The sequence below is a fragment of the Excalfactoria chinensis genome, chromosome 17 (assembly GCF_039878825.1).
Source record: "Excalfactoria chinensis isolate bCotChi1 chromosome 17, bCotChi1.hap2, whole genome shotgun sequence".
Taxonomy (NCBI): domain Eukaryota; kingdom Metazoa; phylum Chordata; class Aves; order Galliformes; family Phasianidae; genus Excalfactoria; species Excalfactoria chinensis.
Window position 1 is genome coordinate 1,594,107 of NC_092841.1, and position 27,569 is coordinate 1,621,675.

The 27,569-nt window shown below is 44.5% G+C and overlaps 1 protein-coding gene across 5 annotated transcripts in view; it reads right to left on the bottom strand.

Moving 5' to 3' along the window:
* MYH10 (myosin heavy chain 10) overlaps positions 1-27,569 on the bottom strand; it is an 87,081-nt gene that overhangs the window by 35,100 nt on the left and 24,412 nt on the right. For 2 of the 5 annotated variants that reach the window (XM_072351891.1, XM_072351889.1), the window contains exons 4-7: positions 20,652-20,679; positions 10,557-10,659; positions 5,536-5,565; positions 1,998-2,090 (exon numbers count right to left, since the gene is read on the bottom strand). In XM_072351891.1, coding sequence (XP_072207992.1) covers positions 1,998-2,090; positions 5,536-5,565; positions 10,557-10,659; positions 20,652-20,679 — 254 coding nt within the window. Of the gene's footprint in view, positions 1-1,997; positions 2,091-5,535; positions 5,566-7,712; positions 7,746-10,556; positions 10,660-20,651; positions 20,680-27,569 lie in introns of those variants that run through there. The other 3 variants (XM_072351892.1, XM_072351890.1, XM_072351893.1) reach the window with 2 other exon arrangements.

Sequence of the window (27,569 nt, forward strand, 5' to 3'; positions counted from 1 at the left end):
AGTTCAGCCCATTGGCTGGATGGAACGTGTGTCAGCACCAGTGAGCGTGTCAGGAGTGGCAGCTGACAGCTTCACACATATAACGGATGACACAAACCCTTCTTAGAAGGGCACAGCTTGAATTTGCTGTGTCTCATGCGAAAGCAAACACGAAGCACTACATCACATCTAGCCAGTGGCTTTTTCTGGTAAAATCAGCTACTTCTTTACTCCGTTTCACACTTAGAGGTTATTTAACTTCTGCTGCCAAGTCTCCGGTTCAGTGAATGAAACTATCTGGGAGGCAATGCAGGCAGACAGCACAGAGGAGGAGATCCACACTCTCAGCCTCAGCTTCCATTGAGGCCTGTACTAGATGGGCCACTTCTCTAGCTTATCTCCCGTATAGTGAGATGTTAATATGCCCTGTAGCTTTGGCAAATCCTGCTATGAAATCTTAAACCCATCAGCAGGATGACCACCACTACTGTCTCTAACAACCGAATTCTGTTTACGCTGTCGTTATAGCACTAACACAGCTTCTTGAAAACCACATTAGGGGGCAAGCAACACTCAGTGCTGGAATACAAACCCAGTGAGACCACTTTCCCATCCAGTGCAACCTCCAGGATTTATCCCCTGAAATACAGAAGAATTCTGCATTTTGTCAAGGAGAGGAGAAAAAGAAAAAGCCTCGACACGAGCCTCATTTCAGTATTATCTGGATTATCAGGAACAGCCTGACTTAAGACGGTCAGGCCTACGTGTGCTGAACAACAGCAGTTCCCACTTGGTGGGAGGACACATTTTTCAAGTCAGATTTTGAAATGCCTGTTGCTAAAGATTTTTGTGTGTGTTTTTTTTTCTCTCTTTTAAACATAAAGACGACACCATCTGGACTGCATTAAACTCGTTCCTTTATAAAAAGGGAGCTGGAGCCATCTGAGCAATTATGTTCACGACGGCAGTGCAGACTTCAGTGTAATACAGAGCAGATGCAAACGTCTTCCATGACAAAAAAAACAAGTATCTTTGTTAAGTTAGTGCAGCGTTTGATGGATTCAAGCAACGGAACAAAGAATCGCTGTGCAGAGAAACCCCACTGATATCATAAATCCTATCACAACGTATATGAGCATCAGCCAGTGCTGCAAACGACGTGGCTATGAAGTTATCAGAGAGTTACGTTTCTGCAGTACTCCACTCTCCCTTCTTGAGTGTTAACCCAAAAGGATTCAGTCGTGCAACTCTGAGCCCTTATCGCTTGAGCTGATTTTGTACAAATAAATCCAGGCAGCCGCTGAAAGGCCAAGGCAGCCAAAAATCTTTCATTTGTTCTGTAAATTTTAGTTCAGTTCTTGCAAGAGAGAAGATTTAATGCCTCCCACACTGTTTTGAAGTTGCAATATAAACCATTTTTCCCTGAAAACAGGAGACAGCTTTTTCACCCCCAGATTCCACCAATGGCTTCAAAACAAAGGAACGCATGGGAAGAAGTCACCTACCAGTGAAGCAGATGGCACTGACCTACCCAGACTCAACCAGCTATAAGAGTGCCCTGCTCTCAAACGTAAGTCATGATGCCCCTCAGTAAAGCAGTCAGAAGGGCACTGAAATTTAGAACAGCTTCTGGGTATAAGCGTAGTGCCTTTCCTTGGCTTGAGCTATTGACAGGAAGGCAACACGCTCAGCCAAATCCCAGAGGTGCTGCATCTCTTCATACTGTATCACCATTCAGCAGTGCCTTGTGTGTGCAAGTCACAGCTCAGCTCTGTGGCACAGATGTATTTGTTACACTGCTGTTAGCTCAAGAATAGTAGACATTATATAAACTGAGTGAAATTAAACCAAGTTTTGCCAAAAGCCAATGAAGATGCATCCTCTGTGACTCTGGCACAACTCAGAAGGCGTTATAACAGAACCTGAGGTCACCGAGGAAAGAGTAAAGAAACCAGCTCAACTTCTGAGGAGGAGTTTCTCCATTAGCAGCCACTCTGATAGAAAAGGGAATAACTCACAAAACGAGAAGAGTTGTCGTTTTTCACCGTCTTCGCGTTCCCGAAGGATTCCAGAATGGGATTTGCCTGAAGAAGCTGACGCTCCAGCTCCCCCTAAAAACCACACAAACAGAACAGCAAACGGACATGAACACAGTGCACGTGCTGAAAGCTTCCTACATCCTGCTTCCTCCTGACAGTCACTTTACCCAGGTGGTGGCAGTGATACCAGCTTCAGGAGGAGGTTATCAGCCCCCCCACCTCGCTGCAGAGTCTCTTCCATCCAGTGAAGAACGTGCTCTGTGCTCGCTCGTTTAACACAAACACACACAGAGGTGATTGAATAGGACTCAATGGATGTGGCAAAACACTGAAGATGGGAAAGAAAACTTCACACCTAGGGCTGATGGAATTAGGCACAGACTTCAAATGCCTGAGAGGAAAAGAACTAATTAAAGATTTCTAACTCTCTTTAATTGTCTGGCAGCATATTCATTTTCCACATTGAAATCAGTGAGGTACTCATTTCCCATCAGTCACACATCCGTGTCACTGTAACATCTCTGCCCTGAATGCACCTAGAAGTATGTCACAATGGCACAATGGGAACTGAGTAACGCCGAATACAAAGATCATTTCCAAACTGCCCAATTCAGCCAAAATTACGAGGCATCTTTCATGCATATTTTTATGTGCTTCCTTCAGCTCAAGCCAATGGATGTAGAAATCGAAGCACTTATCTTAAGGAAATTGCACAACAGCTTTTACAATTGCTGCCCACGAGGAACTCTGCTAACAAAAGAAGTCTGTGCTGCTTCCACGAGCCCCAGAGGCACGGATGCTCACAGGAAAGTATGACATTGTTTTCCTGCTTTAAAAGATAGTTTAAAAACAAAAACAAAAAACAATTAGAAGTGAAGCTGCATCTCTCTGGAATGTAATCTCAAAAAACTCAAGTCTGTGTTCGTAAACCTGCTTTTTCCAATTGCTTATAGAAGACATGAATACAGGCCCCACACTGAGCAATTTGGAATGGAAACTTCAGACCCTCCAGACCTCTGCAAGGGAGACTCTCACACCAAGGGAGAATTTTACAAGTGAACACTTGAGACTTTTGTTTTTAATGTTCAATTATATTTCAGGTCCTTCTGGAAACAAATGGCTGTTTGCTTTCTAACATGAACTCACGTTACCTGCTCAGAACTTGGGTTACGTCCCAACATTCCTTTGGATCTATATATATTCTATGAACTCCAAAGGAACTGAGAAAAACTAAATGCACGCACATCAGCCCTGACCACACTCAGGCCGCAGTGCCAATGAACCACAGCTGGGGCTGACAACATCACGGCCCTTAGGAGTACTTTTAAATCGATAAAATGTGCAGCTTGAAGGAAATAAGATCACCATCACTGCTGCTGTGTGGACATCAGCAGCTCATGGTCTTAAGAGATTCCTACACAGAGGTGTCAGACAGAGGAAAAAGCATTTGCTGACACCATTCCTCCCACCCCAACCACACTGCAGCTCCTGTTCAGACACCAAATAAAAAGGAAAAGCTTGCTTACCATGCTGCACACAGCTTGAAACAAACCACACTATGTATATTAAACGCAGCAAGCATGTCGCAGCTTACATTTCAAATTCTATCTATTCTGGAAAAGAAAGCACACTGACTTCAGAATTGGGCTTTTCTACAGAGCACTGCTGTGCCTGCCTGTAAGCTCTGCACTCCAGAATGCTTTGTCCATGCTTTAAGTGCTTCTGTGTACCGCAGCACTAATTCAGCCTTGTGCATGGGAACCCCTGCAACACAACATGAAACCACTCTACTGGAGTTCTCCAGTGGAATGCAGTATGTTTTGTAGTGCATTCTTATAGTTCTCTCAGGGGGTTTGAAGGAAGCACTCAGCAGTGCCCTCCGAGAGGTGAGAAGCAGTGACTGCAGCCTGGCCAGCAATGCTGCTGTCCTTCACACGTGGACATTCCATGGCCATTACTATGTGCAAACCTTGCACAGTGCAAAAGAGCTGCTGAAAAGAAAGGTGGTAGGATGTTTTAAACTGGATTTAGTGGTTTTCATTTCTGAATAGATTGCTTTAGAGCCAAAAACATTTCTGAGGAAGCATTCAGTGCTTTGGAAAGAGTTTAAGTTTGGTCTACAGGCATAACTCCAGCATAGGCATCTAACCAGAACTTGGAAAAAGCAGTATTGAAATAGTGGAAAAAGTGAAGTCATGCAATACATCATGCAGGGCAACGTTAAGATAAGGACAGATTGTCGTCTCAGTTTCAGAAACACCAGCATCCCAGTGGCTTGAGTCGTCGTGAAGACTGGGGAGCAGGGAGCTACATGCTACTCACATACAACAGGGGTCCACTCTGTAGTTCAAAATGACATCGAAACAGAGATGTTAATGATTACGGTTTATGCAATATCAACACTTCTGGATTAGCATGTTTCCACCGATACATTTCAAATGTCTGCCAACAAAGAACTCAATTCGACTGCATGCTGACTCTGAGCTAAGGGAGGGTTAACTCAATGCTTTATTTCTGGAAGAAGGAAATTCTTCAGTAGAAAGAAAAAAACCCACAACTTTGAATTGTCTGAGGTTTGGATGGAGGAAGGATCAGGTTAAATACAAAGAATGTCTGTAACTTCTGAAAATGAGACCACGGGGCTCCGACACACGATTGGGTTACAGAGGTTTAAGGAGTTACCACACACTGGCAAAGGCACCTCTGCTGTCCGTGTGGCTTCCTGCTTCTCCAATAAACCAAAGCTCCCTCCCTTCCCCCTTTCCCACAGGGAGTTAAGATGCACTATGGTCAGCTTTCAGAAAATGGGGAGAGAATGCAACCAGGTAACCTAACTCATGGCAGTCTGAGTTACCAGGCCTCAGCTGTATCACACCGAGCTTCTGCAAAGCATTCTCCTTATTAAAAAGCTCGTGCCTGTGACAAAGAGGCATCACTTACCATCACAGGTTAAGAGACTGGAGCATGGTCCTTGCATGATATGTGGGAACAAGCTCTTCTTCCCACACTCTTACCCACAGCTTCCATCTTATTCTCCTCTTGATGCTCAGAAGCAATGCTGCACAGCATGGGCAAGCTGAGTTGGAGTGGGGTGACTGCTGGCCCACGACAGGGCTGGGCAGCATGAGCTTGCAGCACCAACCAGCCCATGATGAGAGCAGCTCATTTTGCCACCTCCTATGATCCCCATCCTTCATTCAGTACAAAGAACTGCTGTCCTCCCTTCTGGCACATGAACTCAGTATGCATACAGCACCCTGGAGAAGCTCAGCTCAAGAGGAGGTTACTTAGGTGCTCCAGGACAGGGACACCCACAACGTGAGGAGCAGTGCTCTGCAATGCTCAGGAGCCTATAAGCTCCTCATCATACTCTCAACAAAGGCCCTTAAATAGTTACCAAAATTACTATTAGCTGTATAGAACATGGAGGAAAGCTTGTGCAGATAAATGGAAATCAACAGAGAATAGAGATAAAGGTCACCTACATAACTTTAAAAGCATAAAGAAAAACACTTGCCTGATGTTTCACGGGTTTGGGTGATTCGGGCTGTTCGTTGCAAACAAACAAACGCACATGTTAGCAAGCAAGCATTCCAGCTGCAAGTCACATCCCACATTATTCATGTCAGTAGGTTTAGTTTAACCATATACTCACTTTATACAAGCTATTTGGTTTTAGAAAGGGAGTTATACACTTGCCATCGCATGCACAAAATGCTAAAGCCTGTTCTTATGCAAAGAGCTAATTTCAAATACAATACAAGATGACAGGGGGACCTTGAGCAGCAAGAGAAAAGGGCAACAGCATGATTTGTTTTACACCGTTTTCCACAGTTCTGCCAAATGAACACCCATAGTGCACAGCAACTATTTCTCCACAATCACAGTCCCTGCAAAATGGTTTTGTATGGATGAAATGATCGTTGTTTCTTAAAGGATAAAGCAGGTTGTGACAGAACCTATGAGGAAAGCAAGCCTTAAGTCTGAGTTTTTGTTTCTGGGCTGCACATCTAATACTAAACAAATGCAGACCTTCCAACCAACACCAGCTTTGTTTCGTTCACTCGGTGTAAGCATTGTAAGAAGCAAAATCTTAAGAAACTGGAATACCTACAAGTTCTACCAGGAAAGAAGGTATGAATGGAAAACAAACCCTCACAGTTCCACTCTGCACAGCTCCTGCAGGAACACACCTTTTCAGTTTCATTATTATATTCATGGCTCCAACTGCAAGTTCTCCAAACTTAAGCTTCAAGGCACAGAACCCGAGGGAGAGAAATACTGTACAACACAGATCTCCACACCAAGTCAGTATACAGATGCACTTGGTATCCTCTGTTTGTCTGCTATTTCAAAGCTCTGGAATTGCTTTAGTGCAAGAGAACAGATTTGGATAGAGTTCATCAAAGCAGCTGCCAGAAGTTCACCTCATTCAGATAAGTGGTGTGGATTCAGCAAAGCTGATTCATACCTGCTTGGAAAACAATTCAGGCATCTGAAAATAAGGTTCAATGTTGCAGTCTAAGACCAGCAGCCCTCAGGCAGTGAGAAAGGACAGGCACACCTCAGAGGCATTCTGCTTACTGCACTGCTCTCTCCAGGTCTCCATTGCCTCACTAGGAACAGGGCTGAGCACCATCAGACAGTCATTTCACTTCTCCCATTCCATTTGGGCAGTTACAGCATGAATGGGAAATCCTCAATCACAGGGAGCCCCTGTCTGAGCCAGCCAACCCAAAGTCCTGCACTCCAAAACCAATTACATCTCTTCTGAAGTCAATTAAACAACTTTGCATTTCACCTTCAAAACGCCAATGCAGAAAACTAAGTGATCACAGCTATTTCTGAGGCTTAAAGCAGTATCAGCATGAGAACTGGATTTTAGTGAAAATAGAGGTCTTGTATTGGTTACAGGGTGAAGAAAGAAAGCAGGCATTCCTTTCATCCTGGCACTGTCCAGCTCTGGTTCAGATGAGTAGAAATGGAGTCAGTAGTGATGGATATCATTAATAGAATACAGCTACTTATTTTGAGCCCTGGTATTACATTATCTGCTGATTACAAATATCTGACCACAAATAGGGTCCAGACCTACCCATAGGCAGCATTCCCCAACCCCACACAGCCTGCAGGACGTGCAAGTTAGTAGTTGCACTTTTTTCATCCCTCTGGAAAGCTGAGCATGCAATTTACTTAATTTCTGTGTTTTGCAGGAACAAAACCCACGGTGTTTGTAAACCAAAGCAGAATGCAGGAGTTAGAATTAGGGCTCACTACACAACCCCAGTAAAGCAGCTCTGTAACACATGCATTAACACATCCCGTTCCTCCTTCTTATTCCTACCCCCAGTATGTTGGTGAGTGATGAGTCACAGAGCTAAACAGAACTCTCATTTTTGTCCATGTCTTCTATCTCAATCTGTTCAAAGCCTCCCTCATGAGTTTCCCACCCCATTCTCATCAGTTACCCAACCTTGTTTCCTTCTTCTCATTGTCTCCACATCTTCTGACCATCCTGAAAAATAACTGGGAGCAAAGGAGGTGCTACACATGGCCCAGGGGCAACTGACCACAGCAGGAGGTAACAGCGTGGGTCACATCCAGGCTGAGACAACCGAGTTAAAGCACCGTGACTCTTTGTAAGGCTGCTCCACATGTGGCACAGCAACTGAATAAACCATGAATCAGATTTACTTGCAAAGTTCTTAACATCCCGCTCTCCCACAGTCTTTAGAGGTCAGATCAGTTGAATGTGAAGCTGTAAGTTTTCTGTTGTCAACAAATACATTCCAGGTTCTCCCCTCGCTGCACACCAACACAGCAGCCCACGTGCCCTTTGTGAAGCTCAACCAAGCTCAATGGGAAGAAGGATCCAGGCTCACTGCCACCCCATCCTCAGCCTTTAGACAAGCCTATGCGTTTAGTGCTCCCTCCCTCATGCATCTCTAGAAAGTCCACTCCATTCCTCAGTGTGCAAAGCGCTTCACAAAGAAATCCATGCAGAACTCCTATCTCACTAATAAGAACGTCAGTAATTTATGAGGATGGATAAAAATAAAGCCCTGACTAGCAGTCTATTTAACAAGCTTATTTAGCATCTCCTCTGTGAGAACACAAGTGTTGTACAGAACAGTATTGCAGATCACCACTGAAGCTCTGCAGTTTTCAGTGAATACATCAACAGGAACAAATTAGGGCTGTGTGTGTAACTCCAGTTCTGACACTTCTAAACTTCTGGGTGTTACCTGTGTAGGTTGGGTGTTGTCTGCAATAAGTAATAACAAGTTGTTACAGAAAGGGAAATTCATTTCCAAAACTGCTTTGGTTACACAGTGTGCGTGTTCCATTTGGTGTTTAATAAGGCACAACAGTGGATGAAGTGCACAACCAAAGCACCCAGCTTTCATTTGGGACCTATTCCTTCTTGAGGGGCAAAACTACACTTTGTAAGAAGCTTTCCCAGACTCCCTCGTGCCCATGATGGCTCACAAAGCAGCCAATCAAACAGCCACCTTCAAAACTCTGCGCATGAACATCACCAACCCATACGATCCCATGGGGAGCAGGAAATTAAACTCCTGGTTGAGCGGTGGTTTGAGCTGAATGTGCCAACACTGCATTAAAGAAGGTAACTCAGCCTTCCCTTCACTGACAGGCTGCACCTCAGCTTACCCCTTTCCCTCTATCCCCTCAATTCATACCAGTATTCATCTCAGCTAAAGCCAGGCTGAAATTAAGAGCACAGCCTGAGCCTGTATCAGTTTCCAAGCCAGCGAGTGGCCACAGGAATTGTTATGCTGACAAGGGGGTGCTTCTTTTAGCAAATACGCTGGCACAAAGTGGAAGCACAGCACAAATGAGGCCAATATCAAATCTCCTTTATACAATCAGAAATAAAGCTCCAAGTGGTCAGGCACTGGAATGGGCTCCCATAGAGGTTGTGTAATCCCCATCCCTTGAGCTTTTCGAAACAGCTCAGCAGAGTCTTGAGCAACCTCATCTAACTTACAGGCATGACCCATTCAGAAGACCAGCTGGGCAAGAGGCTTCCAGAAGCCTCTTTTGAACAGAGGCACCCTAAGCTATCACAGCATATTTAAGAATAGCTGTTACAAATCCAAGCTGCATAATACACTTACAACCAGAAAGGCGTGGGCAATTTTACTCATGCAGAAATAGTAAAAGGTGAGGGTTCTGCTCAAGGTTACGCAGTGGAAAGCCAATAATATCCATAAGCCAGAACCCATGTAGAACACCATGTCTGATGGAAGACATCCTAAAATAGCCTTCTGCAAACCCACACACCCCTAGTAAGTAAAGCCTGATCACCTGCCCAGTACTGCTGATGCTCCATTGCAATGACTTCCCGTTAAGGCCTGTGACAGATGAGACAACCTGCAGCCCATTCAGAATGCATGACATGCTCTGAGAAAGACTAACACTGAATTTCTCTGTGCAGTAAACCAGCAATAGTTTGCATGAGCAGTAACACATAGGGCCACGTCATCTGCCTTCAAGTAGAGGGAAGATTCAAGTCTCCCCCTACTTCCAACTAGATTTCTCCAAATCTATCTGCCAAGTCTTCTTTCTGCCTCTCTCCCTTCAAATCCTTGGCTTTCTTTTCCTCATAAATTCATCTCAACACCATCTGTTTCTCCAGAAATCTGAGTCCTAACACAAAGGAAGCCTGATTGCTCTGAGCATCCTACTGCTTGGTGCCCTGCACTAGGGAAGTAGTAGGAGGTGCTGTGAAGCCAGAAAATACACCCTGAAAGCTTTCAGCCACCACAGATACCTGTGGTACTCCTGTAGAAAGGCACGCACACACCAGCACGGGTGAGAGCTCCCCACTTGTCTTACAGTACAGTTAAATAAATACTTCACTGCAAAGAGCTCCGAGTGCTCATAGTAATAGATATTTAAGCCCATTCATGTGTAACTAGCGATAGGACGACATGGAACAGCTTCACACAGCAGCAGGGTGAGTTCACATTGGATGTTGTCTTCTCCAGAAGAGCAGTCAGGTGCTGGCACAGCTGCCCAGGGAGGTGGTGGAGTCACCATCCCTGGAGGTGTTAAAGAACCACTTAGATGTTGAACTGAGGGACTGACTGATGGGTTAGTGGGAAACATTGGTGGTGGGTGGATGGCTGGACTGGATGATCTTGGAGGACTTTTCCAACATTGGTAATTCTGTAATACTACGAAAGCCTGGTCACATATGCTGGTACTACAGACTATATCTGATGGGAAACAAGTCCACTAGGAACTGTTCATGCTAATGAAGTATCTCTAGAAAACAGACTCACTGCATCAGAAAATTTTGATACTATTTCTAACTGCAATTCCTGCATAAAGCCTATAATCTCATGACAGTTCAACAGCTGACATGAAATGGAAATGCCGTTGTTAGCTGTTTGTTTTAGCCACTAAAGAGAAAACAGTTGATCAAAGTTGCATGGATTACATTACAGCTCATTTCTTATTTTCAATTGAAAACGGTAGAATAATAAAGAGAGAGAAGATTTCCCAACTTACAGGAATATTATGGTCCTTTCTTCCTTTATGGGAGGAAGCAACGTGAGCAAGGTACTGAATAACCTTCTTAGTGTTTTCAGTCTTCCCGGCACCAGATTCGCCTCTGCAAAAAAATGTAAGCATTTTCCTCAAAAACTGATTTATCAACAGCTTGTCCATTCTTTTGATAACAACAACCCCCCAGTTACCCCCATCGAAGGCTCAGAATACACAACAGAACTTCAGTAACCATCTAAAACCAAGATCCTGGAGCTGCAAGGAGCTGCAAAGTATTTGTTTAAAATACCTCCTTCATCCTAAAGATCCCCTCAGTATTAGGATGTTGATACAATATGTAACGTTTGTTTGATTAAAAGCTTCTGACCAGATGCCTGAATTCCTCTGGTACCATAAGTAATGAGAAACAGACCTGTTCTTTGCCCAGAGACAGATTATTTTCCAGACTGCAAATATATACATTTAAACTATTAAACATTTAGTGTATCTCATATTCCGGGACCTGGTTGTGAGAATTACCAAGCTGATGGAAACTCTCAACATCTCCAAATGTTTCATAACACAGCAAGGCACACTTTAAGCATTCAGACTCTGCCTGGCTCCTCTCAGTCTCTGAGCCAGCTTCAAACACCCTTGTAGCCACAGGGCTACATCCGTTCATTAAGAAATGAGTCGGTGTAGAGGGGTACAGCAACCTTTATTGATGGGAGCACTAACACACGCCATTATTCTTAAGACAGACTGAAAGCAGAATGTCAGAATTCACTGGAAGATTTCCATATGGGGTATCCTAAACTCCACTGCCTGCATGGTACAGGCAGAGGTCTGGCCAAGCCCACAGCAAACACAAATGATGCTATGGGTTTTTATGATTTTAAAGAGACTACCAGGTCTGACTTGATGCAACTGGCTGTTAATCACTGCAAAGGGATTTCATTTCAAGTGTGACAGGGACTCACATTTCAGGAATAGCAAACTATAAAGCATTTTGTTACGCGGCATTGCACTGAAAGAGCTGAAGTTCTTCTGCCATTGAATGGTGGTTGCCAACATTCAGAAATCAACCAGCTCTAAGAATGACAAGGATACACATTACATGTCTGCAGGTTTCTCAGTTGAAGTTTTTAAATGGAGGCTGTTAATTTCCAGGGGGAATCTAAGCACATCCTTCTGCAACCACCATGAACCTAAACCAAGCTGCACGTGTTGGTTTTGTGGCCAGTCTGCCCTTCTCATGGTATTCAGTACCTCCAAATTGGATCAGGCAGGCAGCTCTGAAGCACCTTACCTAATGGTACACCCAGCATCTACAAAAATGGAACACTACAGCAGCTGAAATGGTAACTTTGCATATGCAGACAAGATTACCCCATGTTCTCATAGAGAATGCATTCAATCTACCCTCCGTTCCACACAGAACAACTACACTGGGAGAGATGACCTCGTGGTAGCAGACAGGAGGACGTGCATTTCTCCACCAGCAGGCCAGCAGCAGCCCAGTGCTTTAACAAAGGCAGTTTGAAAGAGCTGGGTAGGAACACTGGGGTCACCCTGCCTGTTGGAGCTCAGAGAGCTCTGTCACCTGAGAGCACTGCACCATGTGAGGGGACATCCAGCATTGCATGCCACAGCTGAGGGTCACCCAGGGCACCAGATTGCAGTGGTGGTAGCTGCAGCTCAGGGGCAGTCACCTCCCCCTGCCAACGCAGTGCTGCAGGCTTCCATGGTGAGGAAATGGATATAATTGGACAGTAATGCAGTAAGAACACATAGAAATCACTAGCCACTAGCACTGGGCTACTGAAAAACACCTAGAAGACTTGGGGGGGGTCCATCAGAACTCAATGAATAAACCAGCCATGTTGGATGCGTGGAATATAAATAAAAACACCTTGGGATGTATAATGTGAAGAGCTGGTTACAAAGACTGCTCTGAGAATTAGCTAATGGGTAACCAGGTTCCCTTCCTGCCAAGAGATCATCAATACACAGCACAGAAGCTGAGTGCACCTTGGGACTGCAGCAAGGGGAAATACGTGGGGTTCTGTTAATTTAAAGGACTGCTAAAAAAGGGAAAACTCCATTTGTACCTGGCCAGATGTCACACAAAGTTGTACAGCTGTAACAGATAACCATGAAAACTGATAAGGAAAAAGTAAACCTCAGACAGCCATGCTTGCTTCTCCATTTTGCTTTACTTCTAGCTTTCTCCCTAATTGTGATGGTTAAGCTAACATCATTCCTGACCGTAACTCATAGACAAAGGCAGAACTGCATTTGTAAAGCAAGTATTAACATACAGTTAAATTATTCCAGCAGGTAATAGAAGGAAACAAGCACAGCAAAACATACATTTACGCTTAACAACAATACCATTTGTTCTTATTGTCTTCAGAGCTTGGAAACACAGTTAGCTGGGACTTTAGAGTTTAACAACCTGTTAAATCACAAAAGCAATTTATTAAATTCTAAAGAGGAACCAGATCTGAAACACCCAGTGCAAAGAAAACAGCACAGTAAGCAAAGGCCAGATGTCAGCCTACAGAAGGGCAGCACGCAGCATTAGGAGCCCACCAATCACTTTCCTGGCATACACACAGCAATAGGAAGGTCAAAAGCTTGCAATACATTCGTTTTGTTAAAGAGCCTTTAAATCTTAGTGGCGATTTTTAGACATCTTTATGCAAGTTCTTATTCAAAAAGCAATACTGATGGATGTTATCATCCTCCTTCTCCTCTCCTGGGAGCTTACAAATATGCCAAGTATTTCCTGCAGGATACCAAGCTAGACAGCTCTGCTGCCATGTGCCCTATAAGAATTAGAAGATTCAGGATGAAGACCTCTTCATTTATAGAAATCAGGACATCTGCATACTTTAGATCCTTCCCTGAAAGTCAAACACAAATTATATAAATGAAAGCCTTCTACCTCTACCAACCTGCCCAAAAAAGGTAAACTTTTAGTACCGCTACGTTCAATATTTATGGGATAAGTGCTATCACGAAGCTAAAGATTAACTTTATTCAAAACCTTGTTTGAATACAACTCAATTAATATGTTACCATAAATTAAACAATGAAAGCCCTTGGCTGAGATCCGAGCCTTACTTCAGTCAATGGCAGCATCACTAATGAGTCCAGCAGGGTCACCACTTTGCCTCTTATTTCTGTCTTGATTCCATTAAGAACAAAAACAAGGTTTTATGAGATGAATTTGATTCTCAGCATGTTCCATAGTCGGGGCTGAGAAGCACATCAAGTGGAATCATTCAAGCAGACCATCTTTAGCAACGGCCTCCAGCAGGATGAGTAACGTTAGGCCATTAATTAACCGAAGGTGCTCTCCCTTCATGCAAACATTACAGAGATGGTTAAGAAGTCTGACAGTAAAATTAATGCAGTACCTAGAGAAAAAGCACTACAAGCAGCAAAGCTCTTGCTTTGAATAAGCTTCAAACACGTGTGCAAAAATTGGTAAAAATTGGCTAGCATGACCACTTTAATGCTTCTGCATGATTTTAAATTCACTGGATGTAAACCTGCAGTGCTGTTTTCAAGAAGGGAAGTGCTCTTCAGGCAAATTCATCTCAGCTACAATTTGGTTGGCAAAAAATTAGTGACCAGTGACTGACTTTCAACCAGCTGCACTATTCTCCCCCGCCTCCAGCTCCCCAAACCCAAAGCTACTACTTCTACTATGCAAGATTTAGGTTAAAGGCATTTCCTGTGCTAAACAGATTGCCATTGAGAAGGCAGGCAAAGGAACACAGTGAGCGATGAGCTGCTTGTCAAAAAGCAAAAGGGGCCACGTGCAGGAGAGAAGCAGAGATCTGACATCCAGGAGAGCAGTGAGCTCTTCCCACAGAGCCTGTAACAGCAGCAGTTATACCAGCAGGACAACTACCTGCTGTGAAAGACCTACTCCAAGGGGAAGCACTGTTCTAAAGGACAATCAAACTGAAGCAGCTGCTCATCTTCCTGCCCAGCAGGCTTGAAGCAGCTACACCTGACCTGGTGTCAGTGCATAAAAGGACCATGCCAGCATCTCGTCCTGAAGTTCCAGCTGTTCCACCTGCAGACCAGGTGTGAGGCAGCATCTGTGAGATGCAGTACTGCCAGTCACACACAACAGAAGGACACACACACAAACACACACACACACACACACACACACACACACACACACACACACAGAAAGCTTCAAAATTCAGAGATTTCTCCTTGTCTTGCTGCCCACGCACTAAGTTCCTGCTGAACAAAACGTCCATGAAGCATTTGAAACGTGCTTTGGGTGATCAGATGTGTCTGATGCATCCCATTGCCTGTCATCTCTCCAAAGCACCAAAGAGGTCAGCAGTCTGGGAGCCTGGACCGAAACCTTTCTCCTACCCAAAGGGTTTCAGTCTGTCAGTTCTGCTCAGCACCGAGCCCTGGGATGGGCAGTTATCTGGAAGCAGAAGGTGCTCCTGGCTGAATGCTTGGCAGAAGGAGCAGTGCTTCTCCTCAGCAAGCAATTTCACAAGCCCTGCTGCTCAACAGTCCTGCAGGCAGCCACGCTTCCCTTCACGCAAAGAGGCCCAAGGCACCAAAGCATGGGAGCACACGCAAAAAGTGACTGTGCAAGTAAGAGGCCCAACAACAGGCTTTTGTGCTCACAACAATGGCTGCAAAGAACAAAAGAGACTTATTCTCAGACACAACCGAGTAGATCTTCTGCCAGTTATAAACAAACAGATATTTACAGTGGAGACCTGCAATTACAAGAATGCCTTAATCACTCTACTAACTCTCTGTAATGAAGAGGTGTAAGTGATAGTTTGGACTAGCACAGAAGAGGCATTAACAGGCTTTGCTATTTACAAGGCTGTTTTACAGCTCCTCCATTCCCCTTTAGATGCTGCTCATCATCTCAACACCAGTTGTCTGGGGAATGTTACAAGCTGGACTCGGGCCAGAGGTTGTATACAAAAATGCTTGGTATTTGCTGCTGTTGTCCTTTAATAAGCAGCCTCTATTCCCTCCACACCCCACCACTCCTACTGAAGCCAATTCAGATTAGATATCCTTGTATGGCTGCAAGCATCTGCTAAATGAGTGTTTATCGAGCCTAGTCTCAGTTTTGAGAATACCATCGGCTTGTGGTAAGATTCTCATATTTAGAATCTATTAGATTCAGAAAAGTGCAACGGGGCACATTTTCGTGTCTGAATTTCCAAAAGCTGCCTTGCAGTTAAAGACAACAAATCCAGGAGAGGTTGGAATATTTCTCGTATTCCTAATATACCACAGAAGAGATTTCTTCATCTTGGTCATCAGCCTCCAACGGCCTGGCAGGCTCTTCTATTTAACATTAACAGAATAATATTCAAAGAAAAACAATAAAACTTCCCCAAACTCCAGCAGCTTCTCAAAGACAGAAAAGCCCGCACAGCTTCTGATCACAGTTTCACATCTTACCTCGCTGTATGAGTTTTAGTTTCAGCATAAATACAGTATAAAGTAAATACTGCTCTTCTGTAATTGACTTCTTATGGACACTGAGCCTACAGTGTACCTCTAAGCCTGAAGGAACATCAAACTGCTGGCACTGCCTGCATTTGGTTCCTTAAGAGATGGAGTGTGGGCAAGTGAGTGAAACGAAGAAAGGGGTAAGAAGGAAGTAACAGTGAGAAAGAGAACACACACTGTTCTACACCCTAAGGTAACACTTCCACACCAAGACCAAAAACTCATCTGTGTCAGCAAGTCTGGATTGGAGAACTGAACAACAGCCACACCAGTTGGCAATGTGAGTAATGCTCCCCAGCCTCCATGCTAGGCAAAGGACACAATGTCCTGCTGACACAAGCATCCAGAGAAAGCAGCAGTGTTTTTCCACTCCTGGTGTGGAATCCAAATTTGAGAAGAGATTAAATGCCACTAGTTTATGCACAGCCCATCTTTTGGGGATGACAGGCCACAAAGTCCTCATACAATGTCAGCAGATGATCAGGTTGAGTCAGGTAGCCTCCAAGTAACCCTGCTATCTTCAGAACAGTGAGATGCCAGTAAGAGGCATGCTTGGAGAGCTACCCATCAGCCTGGCCTTTACATATGCTGCCCATGTATATGTGCTGCATTGTTAGGCACAGTCACTCCTCCAGCAAGGTGTGAGCAAGTCCTCAGACATCTACATATCGTCTAAGATCAGGACATTCTTAATACACCATCCCTGGATGTGTTTAAGAGCTGTTTGGATGTGGTGCTCAGGGATATGATTTAGCAGAGGGTTGTTAGAGTTAGGGTACTATGGTTAGGCTGTGGTTGGACTCTATGATCTTCAAGGTCTTTTCCAACCTGGGTAATTCAATGATTCTATACGTGACTTAACTGCATTAGAAATTACGTTAAGCTCTAGATGTGAAGAGTTATTTACTTCAACACTGACTGCATGAAGATAACTGCAGTTCCCTGAGATTCCCCACACAAGAAACACATTGGGATTTCTTAAAGATCTGGACATACAAGCAAAGGCATCCCAACAGAGCACTCCGGACTGGCAGTCTATGTGAGACTTGGTGCAGTGCAGCCCCAGCTGTATTAATTGAGAGCTGACCCTTACAACCAGGGTAAAAAAAATATAGGAAACTGGATCACCTAGAGGCAGGGACAACAGGTGAAGATGCTGACCAGGCAGATCTTCAGCAAGCCTTGGGGGAGACCAATCTCCATGATGCACACAAAGACAGTTGGGGTCAAGGCAATGAGAGAGTGGAGAACGATGAGCACACTACAACTCCCCACCCATCTACATGAGCAAGAGGTCTTTCCCTTCTCACTAGCTCCTGGGGGGAGAAAGAAAGTATTAAGATTCTCAGCTTTACTAAAGATTAGGGTCAATCAGATGAATCAGGTCCTGAGATGACATGTCTGGGACGTGAAGACATCAAGCCTTTTATGAACTGCCAAAGGAGTTTCTGAAACCACCTCCAGTGCGGTTAAAACAGACTCCTTCCACTGTATTTATACCTGCCTCAGCTGAAGACCTGTAAAACCTGTGGCATGGCAGGAAAGTGCCCAGTTTGTCTTTTCAACGTACAAGTAGTAATGCAATAGAGACGAGCCCTGGACACTAACCCACCCTTGAGCAAAACATATTAGATGTCCTGTTGGTCAACTACACAAACAAGTTTGCCATGGTCTTGCTGGAGGTCATTTAATACCCCATCTGACCAGTTGTCAAGTAATGAGTTTAAAATGCAAACCTGATGAAAGAATACAGTTCTGTGCTGAAGGCCACAGGAGAACCACCTCTGGAGCAGTGCTGTAGTCAGCAGCTCTCCTCGTAGCCTACTTGATCAAAAGATACATGCAAGGAAATATATGTGGTTTTAATGTGCTGCTTTTTATGTCCGTGTCCAATTTGTCTTGGGGTTGTTCTCCAAATTATTTCAAGTTAACCTGCACAGCAGTCTGTAACGCCTACTATATTATTCTGTAGTCAGCATCCAGACAGTGTTAATGGTTGGACAGCATTAGCAAAGTCTCCTGGACTGTGGTGGAAGAACAATGCTCAAGAGCACAGAATTCTTGTAGCCTCGTGACCAGCAGTTCACATCCCTCCATTCTCAAAAGGCAAGATGTAACCGGATTTTATTTGGTCACTTTGGAGGTATGATACCTTACCCTGCATAACTCCACATTAACAAAGAACGTTTAGATTTCTTTGTAACACGTGTTCATTGGCATTGATCTTTTTAATCAGGATTTCCTTTTTTTTTTTTTTTGCATGCTGTTCTGTAGGTACTTGTGGCAGCAATGGTAATGGTTGGATTAGATGACCTTGTAGGTCCTTTCCAACCTTGTGATCCTATGATACTTCAGTAAAAAAAGTAAAAATAAATACAAGTTAAAGCAACAAGACAGTCAACAGAACCTGGAATCCCAGCTTCTGCCAGACGCTGTCACACTTCTACCAAGTTCAGCCTTGATTATAAGTATATCTAAAACACTGAATTACAGGTAGCCACAAAACTGTGGCTTCTGAGACTTTAGCTGGAATAGCAGATTTGTAACCAAATATTTTCTATAACCAGAAGGGTTCTGAAGATCTCAGTATTATGACTGCTTTCAGAGCAGCTCCAGGCTACAGAAGTAGATGTGATTATGCCCACCTGAGTTCTAAGCAGAGTAATGTGTGCCCCCACCTCAACCCTCATCCTCTAGAAGGAAGCTTCCTTCTGCTGGTGCTGCTCATTAAGCAGCTTACTAATGGCCTAGAACGTAAGACATGGAACATAATGCAAGCCCCACATATTCCATGCTGAAGTGCACTGCACCAGATATAAAAGAGGATTCAGTTGCATTTTCAGTTCAGAAGGATCAAAATCTTGTGGCAACCCTACAGGTGAGGTAATAACAAAACTGAAGATCTAGATCTTCGAGGCTTTTCAACATATAGATGAACAGATCAGACATTCAGTCAATCCTGCAGCACTGTCATTCCAACCGCTGTGGTCACGGCTGACCATATTGAGTGCAAAGTTCACGCACAGGCTCCAAACCACAAAGCTACTTCAAAACAATTCACCTGAGGCAAGCATACATTGAAGCATCCACAAGGAGCACCCACAAACATGCAGAGAACAAAGCTTTCTTTTTTTGCTCCAGGATCTTATTCCTGCTTGGAGGGCTGTCTTGTACATCACATACAAAGCAGTTATCACAAAAACAAGTCCTACTAAGGGAAGGGACAAGAGAACTACACAAGCCTATATTAGCTGACTGTGCCTTGACCTTAGCAATAGAATCTTATTTTTGCTTCTGCGTCCCTAGGCCCCATGCATCTTGCATTTACAATATCTATGGTCTGAAAGAGCACAGCTTTATCAGCAAGGCTGAAGATGGATCCTCTCATTTTGCAGCTAAGGCTCTTTTACAGGCAGTAGGTGGAAGCCCTGAACTTCCTCATGTCAGTTAACAAACGGCACCTAGCAGTTAATCAGGCAGTCAAACAAAACCTTCCCAGCAGTTAATCTCACCATTGAGCTATTTCAGGAAGCAGGCATCCTCACCAACTATGGCCTCAGAGCAGCTGCTACACACTGGCACAACACATGGCCAACTGCTCACACAGCCAAGGCAGGAGCACACTGCTACCACGTCTTCCCTCCTCCACTCAGATAATTGAGTATATCCAAGTTATATCCAAGACAGTTAATTGCAAGAAGTTTCAGCAAAGCCATGGTGAGGTTTCACAACACACAAACCAGTCTAACTAGCTGACATCTACCAACTGCAGCATCTCCCTGTTGCTTTCCTTGCTCACGTTCATCCCTCCTTCACATGCTGCTAGCCCAGAGAAGCGAGCAGATGGAAAGCAGCATTCTGTGGTCAGGGTGGTTTTCTACTAGCTTACCTCCCTAAACTGCCTTATGATGGAGCACCAACTCCCAGTGCTAACTTAAAAGTCAGCACAAACACAGTCTGTGTGAAAGGAGGTAAACTGAATCACCCCTTCTAACAGCAGTCCAAGGACAGACCAACTCAGTGGAGCCATAAGCCAGACCATGCACTTGTATTGCTCTGCTACCCCACCTTTCATTACCAGATCCCTGCGATACTTAAACTGGAGCCAGAAGTTTGCTCCCACGTGGGGCAAATTCAGGCACCCAAACAGAAACAAAGGAGGAAATTTTAGCATCAGCACATCCAGATTTCACTTGTTTGAAGCAGGTCAAAGGCACTGCTGCTGCTCAGCTGGGTTTCAAGCCCAACACTGACTCACACTCCCCAAGGCACTATATTGAGTAGCTGTAATACGGCACTTCAGACAGATGCACACACTCAAGGAATTCTCTCTGATTCAGGTATCTTGACTGACATGTCTGAAACTACAACCCTTCAGTGCCACACATCCATGTAAAAACTCAATGAGAAATACATTATTACAAGAGTACCTCCCTACATAGAACACCACTTCATCCTGTCTTTAACAACTACTTACTACCTGTCAAGGCAGAGGGACCAAGCTGGGAATCAAAACCGCTGACCTGAGACCCTCCCCTTTGTCACCAAAAGCTTCCAGAAGTGCCCAAATGAAAAGCAGAGATCACTTACGTGCAGAGAATGGATTGGTCCTCACGGTCTGCAAAAACAAGAATGGCCATGGTTAGTTTTGCTGCTGTTATCCCATCATTTGGAAAACAGATTCATTTAAATGAATATTTAGATGGTTCAACTTTTCAGCTTAAAATTCTTAAGGACAACCTCAAGCTATTATTAATAAGATTCCTTCAATAAGCTCTCAGCAAACAACACATTTGTCATTCACAGTTTATAATGCCATGAAATGAACATGTTAATGTCATAATGCACAGTATGGATGTTCTTAAACGTTCTCAGACAAAGCTGACACGACTCCTTTTGTTCTGTGTGCACCTTTGGATCAAGAATTTCAAATACAAAGTATTAAATCAAGAAACAAAACAGATCAAGTACACAATGTTAATGACCAGAAATAACTACTTGGAAACAGTACCGGCATCTCAAGCAAGCAGAAGCTTTCCCCTTTAGCTTTTCATTCTTTTTAATTAACATGCAAGCCTAAAGTGCTTCTATAATTCAGCTCATTCACTAAAGACTTGTCAGAAGGACAGCCAGGGAAACACTGAACGCAGCTGAGCTCCACAATACGGTGCAGCTTCTGTGACACCCGCTGCTGTGCTTACGACCTTTGGAAAGAATGCCCGAAGACAGGTTATACCCTGCGAGAGGTATTCTGTAATTACAGGGTCTTTAGAGAATATATTTCATCACACACTCTATATTAAAAAGTTCTCTAATCAAAACAGTCAAGTACACCTGCAGAAAGTAAAGCATTGCATTAAGGATGTTCTCCTGCCTCTTTGTGCCCAAGTTTCTCAGTGAGCTCAATGTTTCTTCCCATAGATCTCCAACAAAGTTCTTGCTGCTTTTGTACCTTCAGATGTTTGTCACTTACTCCAACAAACCACAACTGCCTCCTGAGAACTCAGACCTGAACACACCTCCCCTTTCTGATCAGTCACTGACAACACACCACTTTACAACAACTCAAAGTCAGGCCTTATCTTATTTTCTTTGGACATAAAGCTTCAGGCTACAAGCTGGGCTCCCCACTGACCCCACACACCCATTCTTGACCACCAGCTGTGAAAGGGCTCCAGGAGGGGAACAACCAGCAGCACAGCCACCACATTTTCCTCCAGGACACGGGTTTCAGTCCCACACAAGGAGCACATACAGCCTCAATTGCTGCGAGGCATCTTCCCCACATGCCTGATTGATCTGAAACAGATCTATATTTGTATATACAACCAGCAAACCTTAATGTTTGTGACGATTACTGGTGAACATTTAAACCATTTTACATAGTTTCTCTAGACCTGTTTTGAAACTATTCTTACACCGAGCTGTAAGGCACTGCTCAATTTTGCAGCCAGCATGAAACCAGGCTCCCTACCTATGAGGTGAGCCAAGCTCAGGATGCTGTTGTGAAACAGCAGGTGTTGACACATAATTACAGCCTTAGCTGGCACTCGGGACCAGCAGGTAACCACACTTCCCCCAGAAGCTGCCCGCATTCAGGAAGGGCTCAGGCTCAGCCTCCCCATTGCCCAGCAGCACAAACCTGAGCTGCAGGGCTGCTGCTGTGCAGACAAAGCAAGGGGCTGGGATTGGTGTGGTGACAGCTACAGCAGGCTGTGGTGCTAACATGTTCTGTTCCCCTCTCCCAGCTTTGCCAGTACCCATGTCAGCAGTGCCACACAGCCAAGGGGGAACTGGGACAGCAGCCTGGGTCACACTGAGTTGCAGTTCTATCCATGCACCTCAGCACAGAACTGCACAGCTCACACTGAGAGCCCCCTACTACAGCAGCTCCAAACTGCCTTCAGTGGCCAGCATAGACAAAGCAGCCAGAGAAAGCAGAACATTGCTATTTTAATTAGTATAGGAATAGAACATTTGAAGGACACAGATTCAAGGACTCCTGCAGGCAGATGCTGCTGCAGTGTTACAGCTATACCAGAGACCTGGGACTGCACCACAAGCAACTGGTGCACTTCTGTTTTCTTAATGAAAATGTTAAAGCACAAAAGGATTTGCACACCAACCTGTACCTCTGTGCTCAGGAGCAAGAGATACCAGTGACTGTCCTACCCATTGCACATATTCTCATTGCTCATATTTAAGCAATTCTGAATAGGAGAACAAGTCAAATTATAAGAAGGGGGAATGAAGAGATTCAAGAAGTGGTGGCATTCCTGACAGGAGTGCTGGCATCTTGGCCTCCTACACATGCCTGATGGTCAGCAGCTCCTCTTCATGTGCACCAGAAGGAAGGCTGAAGCCTGTGGCTGCACAACACAAAAGCTGGCAGCAGGCAGCAGCAGTGGGAGAACAGCAGAAATATTAAGAGTGTGGTCTAAAAAGTTCTGTGCTCTTCTGGCTTTGATAGAGGGCAGCTGCTCTTGCAAAACCCATCAGAAATAACTTCTAGGTATGAGCAGGAGACAGAGCCCAGCACTCCTGCAGTCAGATGGGCCTTGGGGCTGTCAGCTCCAATGGGAAAGAGGAGCAGCTCTGACCCAGCACACTGACATGGGAGCTCCACGGGCAGCTTCATGCCAGCACAGCCAAGGTAACACAGCACAGCACGAGTCAGCTTCTCACTGAGAAGAAACCGCAGAGCGAATGCCAAGTTAGTACCTTGAGTGGAGTGCAAAGGTAGCATTTCCCTGCTGTAATATTAGCATGTTATTAATGTTTTCTAAAGGGGGTAATTAGGTTTTTCCCCTTTCTGTTTTCCCAAAAATAACTTCTCCTGAATGCTGTCACTGCAGTCCATTGAAAAAGATTCCTCTGAACAACAGCTCTTCAGTTTATCACTTCATAAACAGCCAGGAATACAGACAGCGTTTGCCTGGAGAACAAAACCAGTTTGGCAGAAAGCAGTGAGCACGCGTTACTGCTTTGTACCATTCTATGTCTTACCTGGGGGTTTACCACACAGAGCTCGTGCTCACAACAAGCAAGGCAGTATCAATGAGTTTTCCTACTCAATTCATCCTAAGGAGTATCTAAAAGTCCAGACAGCTGTAGATATCCCACCCTTTCCAGGAACCTCAGCAAGCGTACAAAACCTCTTCCATTTTCTATGTTCAGGAACCTGCACAGGCACAGATGTTACAAGTAAGCAGCCAAGTACTGCAGTATGTTACTCCAAATTCATTTCCCTGTGTCCATCTGGACACAGCAAAGAGACTAAGAAAGAACAGTTATTTACAGTTTGTTTGGTTTAGTTTTCCCCTCCCCAAACAGAGCAGTTTACTTGGGGTCTTGATTTCAAAGCAGCTGCTCCGCTCCTAAAGCGCCCTTATAGCACTGACTAGTTTGGCTGTGCTTTGACATGACACTGCTGGGAACTCACCCATGGCATGGAAGCACCATCACTTCTCTCATATCATGCTTACATGTGAAAATGTTCTCACAAGACCGAGCTGCTTTCTGTGATTCAATTTCAACACGAAGTGCAGCAGCCAACCCACAGAACAGATTACTATTATGACAAAGGATACGAGATCTACCATCCGTTGCAGTGCTTTTAATAGCCTTTGCTCTTGTTTGTTTGTTTTAAGAGCTGAAGTGGTTGTTCATGGAAACCTATAAATGTTGTGAAAACAAATTTCCATCTGAGTCTTGTGATTCTTAAAAACAGGCCCAAAACTATCATCTCTCCAGCAAGGTCTTCATGAGATAACATCTCACACCACCACGAGACAGACACTTGCAGAAGTATGCAAAGAGCAAACTCATGCAGCAAACCCCATGGGGTATACAGGCAAAATTCCAGGAGCAAAAAGCAGAACGAGTTTGGCTATCATCACCTCCAGCCTTTAAAGCAACTGAGACAGGGAATATAAATAAGTCAATCTCATCAATAGTCTGGCATGAGTTGTTTGCACTGCTCCACTCTGGAATGATGGATATTTGGGACAAAGGCACATTGCATTTTGAGTGCATCATTTACCAGATAATTTGAACAGGGGGATGCATTCAGGAGACAGCTTCAGTTCTATCAGCACTTCTATCAGCATCTGTCAGATAACTTCTGGTTTCATCAGAAGATCCTTCCCCCCCGCTACAGCAGCTCAGCTCCTGCCCTCCCAGGTAGAGGCATGCGGGCTCACTAACCAAAGGCACTTGTTTAGCATGAAGTCAATTTAACTCAGATGGATATAGGCACAAGGACAAACAAGCAGCACGAGGGGATGAAGCAAGAGACCAAGCTGTTAACTCAGTTTGACCCACATCACAGGACCAACCCTTTGTTATTAAACAAACAGTGAGGTCCCATGGGAATCTATCGCTTCACTTCAGAGGGATGCAGCTTGGATTTAAATATATCTCAAGGTCTCCCAACAGCACTGAAGGTCGTAACATTCAAGTTGCACTGAAAGCTTACTACACTTTTTTTTTTTTAAATCAGAAATACAAGTTCCAAAATCACACGTAGCCTAGGAATAAAAAACTAAGTGTAATTATCTGCTTGTGCAGTAAGCTTTCTACAGAATAACACGTCCTTCTGAATGGGGGAATTAGGAAGCATAAAGACAACACAGTCTGACATTAGCCTTAGGCTGAAGTTCCCCCACTGCTGGAGTAACCTGAGCTGCTGCCAATGTCTCTGCTTCCCCTGCCCACATCCCCCCCGTCCATTCCACTTTGGACCAGCAACCAAATGTGCTGACAAGTCCTGCTAGTTCAAGCAGCTGAGCCAACCAATGGAATTTCACTTTCAAGCAGCTCAGCACCCTGACCGCTTTGTTCTACAGCACTGCTGCAATCAGTGCACAGAAAAGCAGAGAATCACCCAACCCACCAGCAGCCCATGTTCTGTACTCTCCAAAGCAGCCACAACAGCTCACTCTCACTGCCCAGCGCTGTGCTGCTCCCAGCCAGAGGCCTCATGCCATCAGCTTCCCCATTCTAAGCATATCTGCACTGCAAATCAGGGGCTCATGCTAGCAGACAATTCATCCTACCAAAATAAATATAAAAAAGGGAAAGAGAGCAGGCAGCACAACACAGACGTGGGTACATAGAGCCAGTCTTTTTCTCTGGGAACAGCTGGTCGCTACATTGTTTTCAGACACCAAACTGGTTAGAGTCTGGAGGCATCAGGCACTGAAGCACTGGTAACACAATTGGGTCTCTCCCCCCCATCCAGAAGCTTGCTCTCACTCCCAAGACAAGAACCACGCACTGTGTTTAACATATGACTGATGCAGGCTGCAGCCGTGGTAGGAACCACCCTGTCCAGTGCTGAACAGATCACACTCTGAAGCGAAAGAAGAAACATCAGAATACAAGAAGAATTACAGCTCTGAAAGCTAGTATTACCCCCAGGACCCCCTAAACTTACTTCACTCATCTCTCTGAGTATGAGAGCAACAACTGGCAGCTCCTCAAACAAAGCTGCTGCTTGGCTGCCAAACATCTGCAGTATTTTCCTGTTTGAAAACATCTATCAATATAAACATTGGGATCTATTTTTACTACATAAATATAGAAAATCAAAAGGTTTGAGAGTTGGGATAGAGAAATGCTTTATTCCTCCCCTCCCTTCTCTCTCCAAGTCATAAAAGGATTATCTCCCCCCCCCCATACACACACACACACACCAGCCCTAACAAACCCCTGCTAACTCTGGGTAAGGTTCCAGATGTGCATTAAACGCATTTGTTGGGTAATTGGTTCAGGCAGGATGTTCAGAAAAGCCACTGCTCAAATCTGAAGTCCGCCTACAAAGGAATTACTGTATTTTAACAGAGCAGCTTTTCTTAAAAGCCTGCCTTAGTTCTGCTTTGCTCACACTGTGGTCATTCATAAAGTGGTAGAAGATAATCAAGCAGAAAAGGAAGAATCTGTCTTCAAGTTTCCTAGAAATATTCACAAGCAGTAGCACTGGAGGACAGAAACCAAACTACACAGCACAGCTTGTGAGCAAGTGAATGCCCAGCCTCTGCAACTGCCTTGCTCCAATTGCCCTTTGCTACACTGAAGTCAATTGACAAGAAAGGAAGAGCCATCCGAGGCCACCCCACAGTGAACTGCCCAACTAGAAAGCCAGGTTTTGAGCCATCGTAATAACAAATACACACACATCCAGAACACTTCCACAGGCGAACTGCCTGCTATCACAACTGTTCTCCATTGCAGCCACATCGAGCGTCATCTCCCCTCAGCACCAAACCCCAGACTCACTGATCCATCTGAATGCACTCTTCCTATTTATTTCTCCAGAGCATGATGCTGGGAAACAAAGGGATTTCAATTTTAGACAGTACTTCGCATTCAGGTGCCACACTCCATATACAAACTGAAGCTTGGTTACCTGGCTGACTCCCTTGTTTGTTGTGGGTGATGGGTTTGGAAGCTCTGTCGGTATTTGTCCTCTACTGTAGAGTAGCGGGCTCAAATATCAGATGATTCCAAGAGATTTAAGAACTGAATTCCTGACAAGCTTTATGAAAACAGGTCACTGCCTAAAGCAGAAGGACCCTCCATCAGCACGGATTTTGCTGCTCAGCATTCATAGGATTGGGTCATAAAGGAGACAGGTGGTCTGATAATACACCATTCTTGGACATCAAGCCTTGAATAACCTTTGAACAACCAAGTCCTACTGGACTGCTAAGCGCAGAGAAGGATCTGGTTACAAAGATGAAGCATGCCTTTATATTTTGTGTTTATCACTAAAATGTTGCCTAGATACTCCATAAACTATCAAACGCTTTACACCATGAAGTGACTTACAACAAACATCTCTACAAGCATAACACAGGAAGACTGACAGGCACAAGTTTGTTTGCTGAGCACCTATCTTACTGCAGACCAAATATACCCCAACACTTCTCCTGTGAGACTCCTGCTGTATCACCGCATACCCTACATTTCACCTCTACCTTCAGTCATGCAAGTTTCCATGCAGCT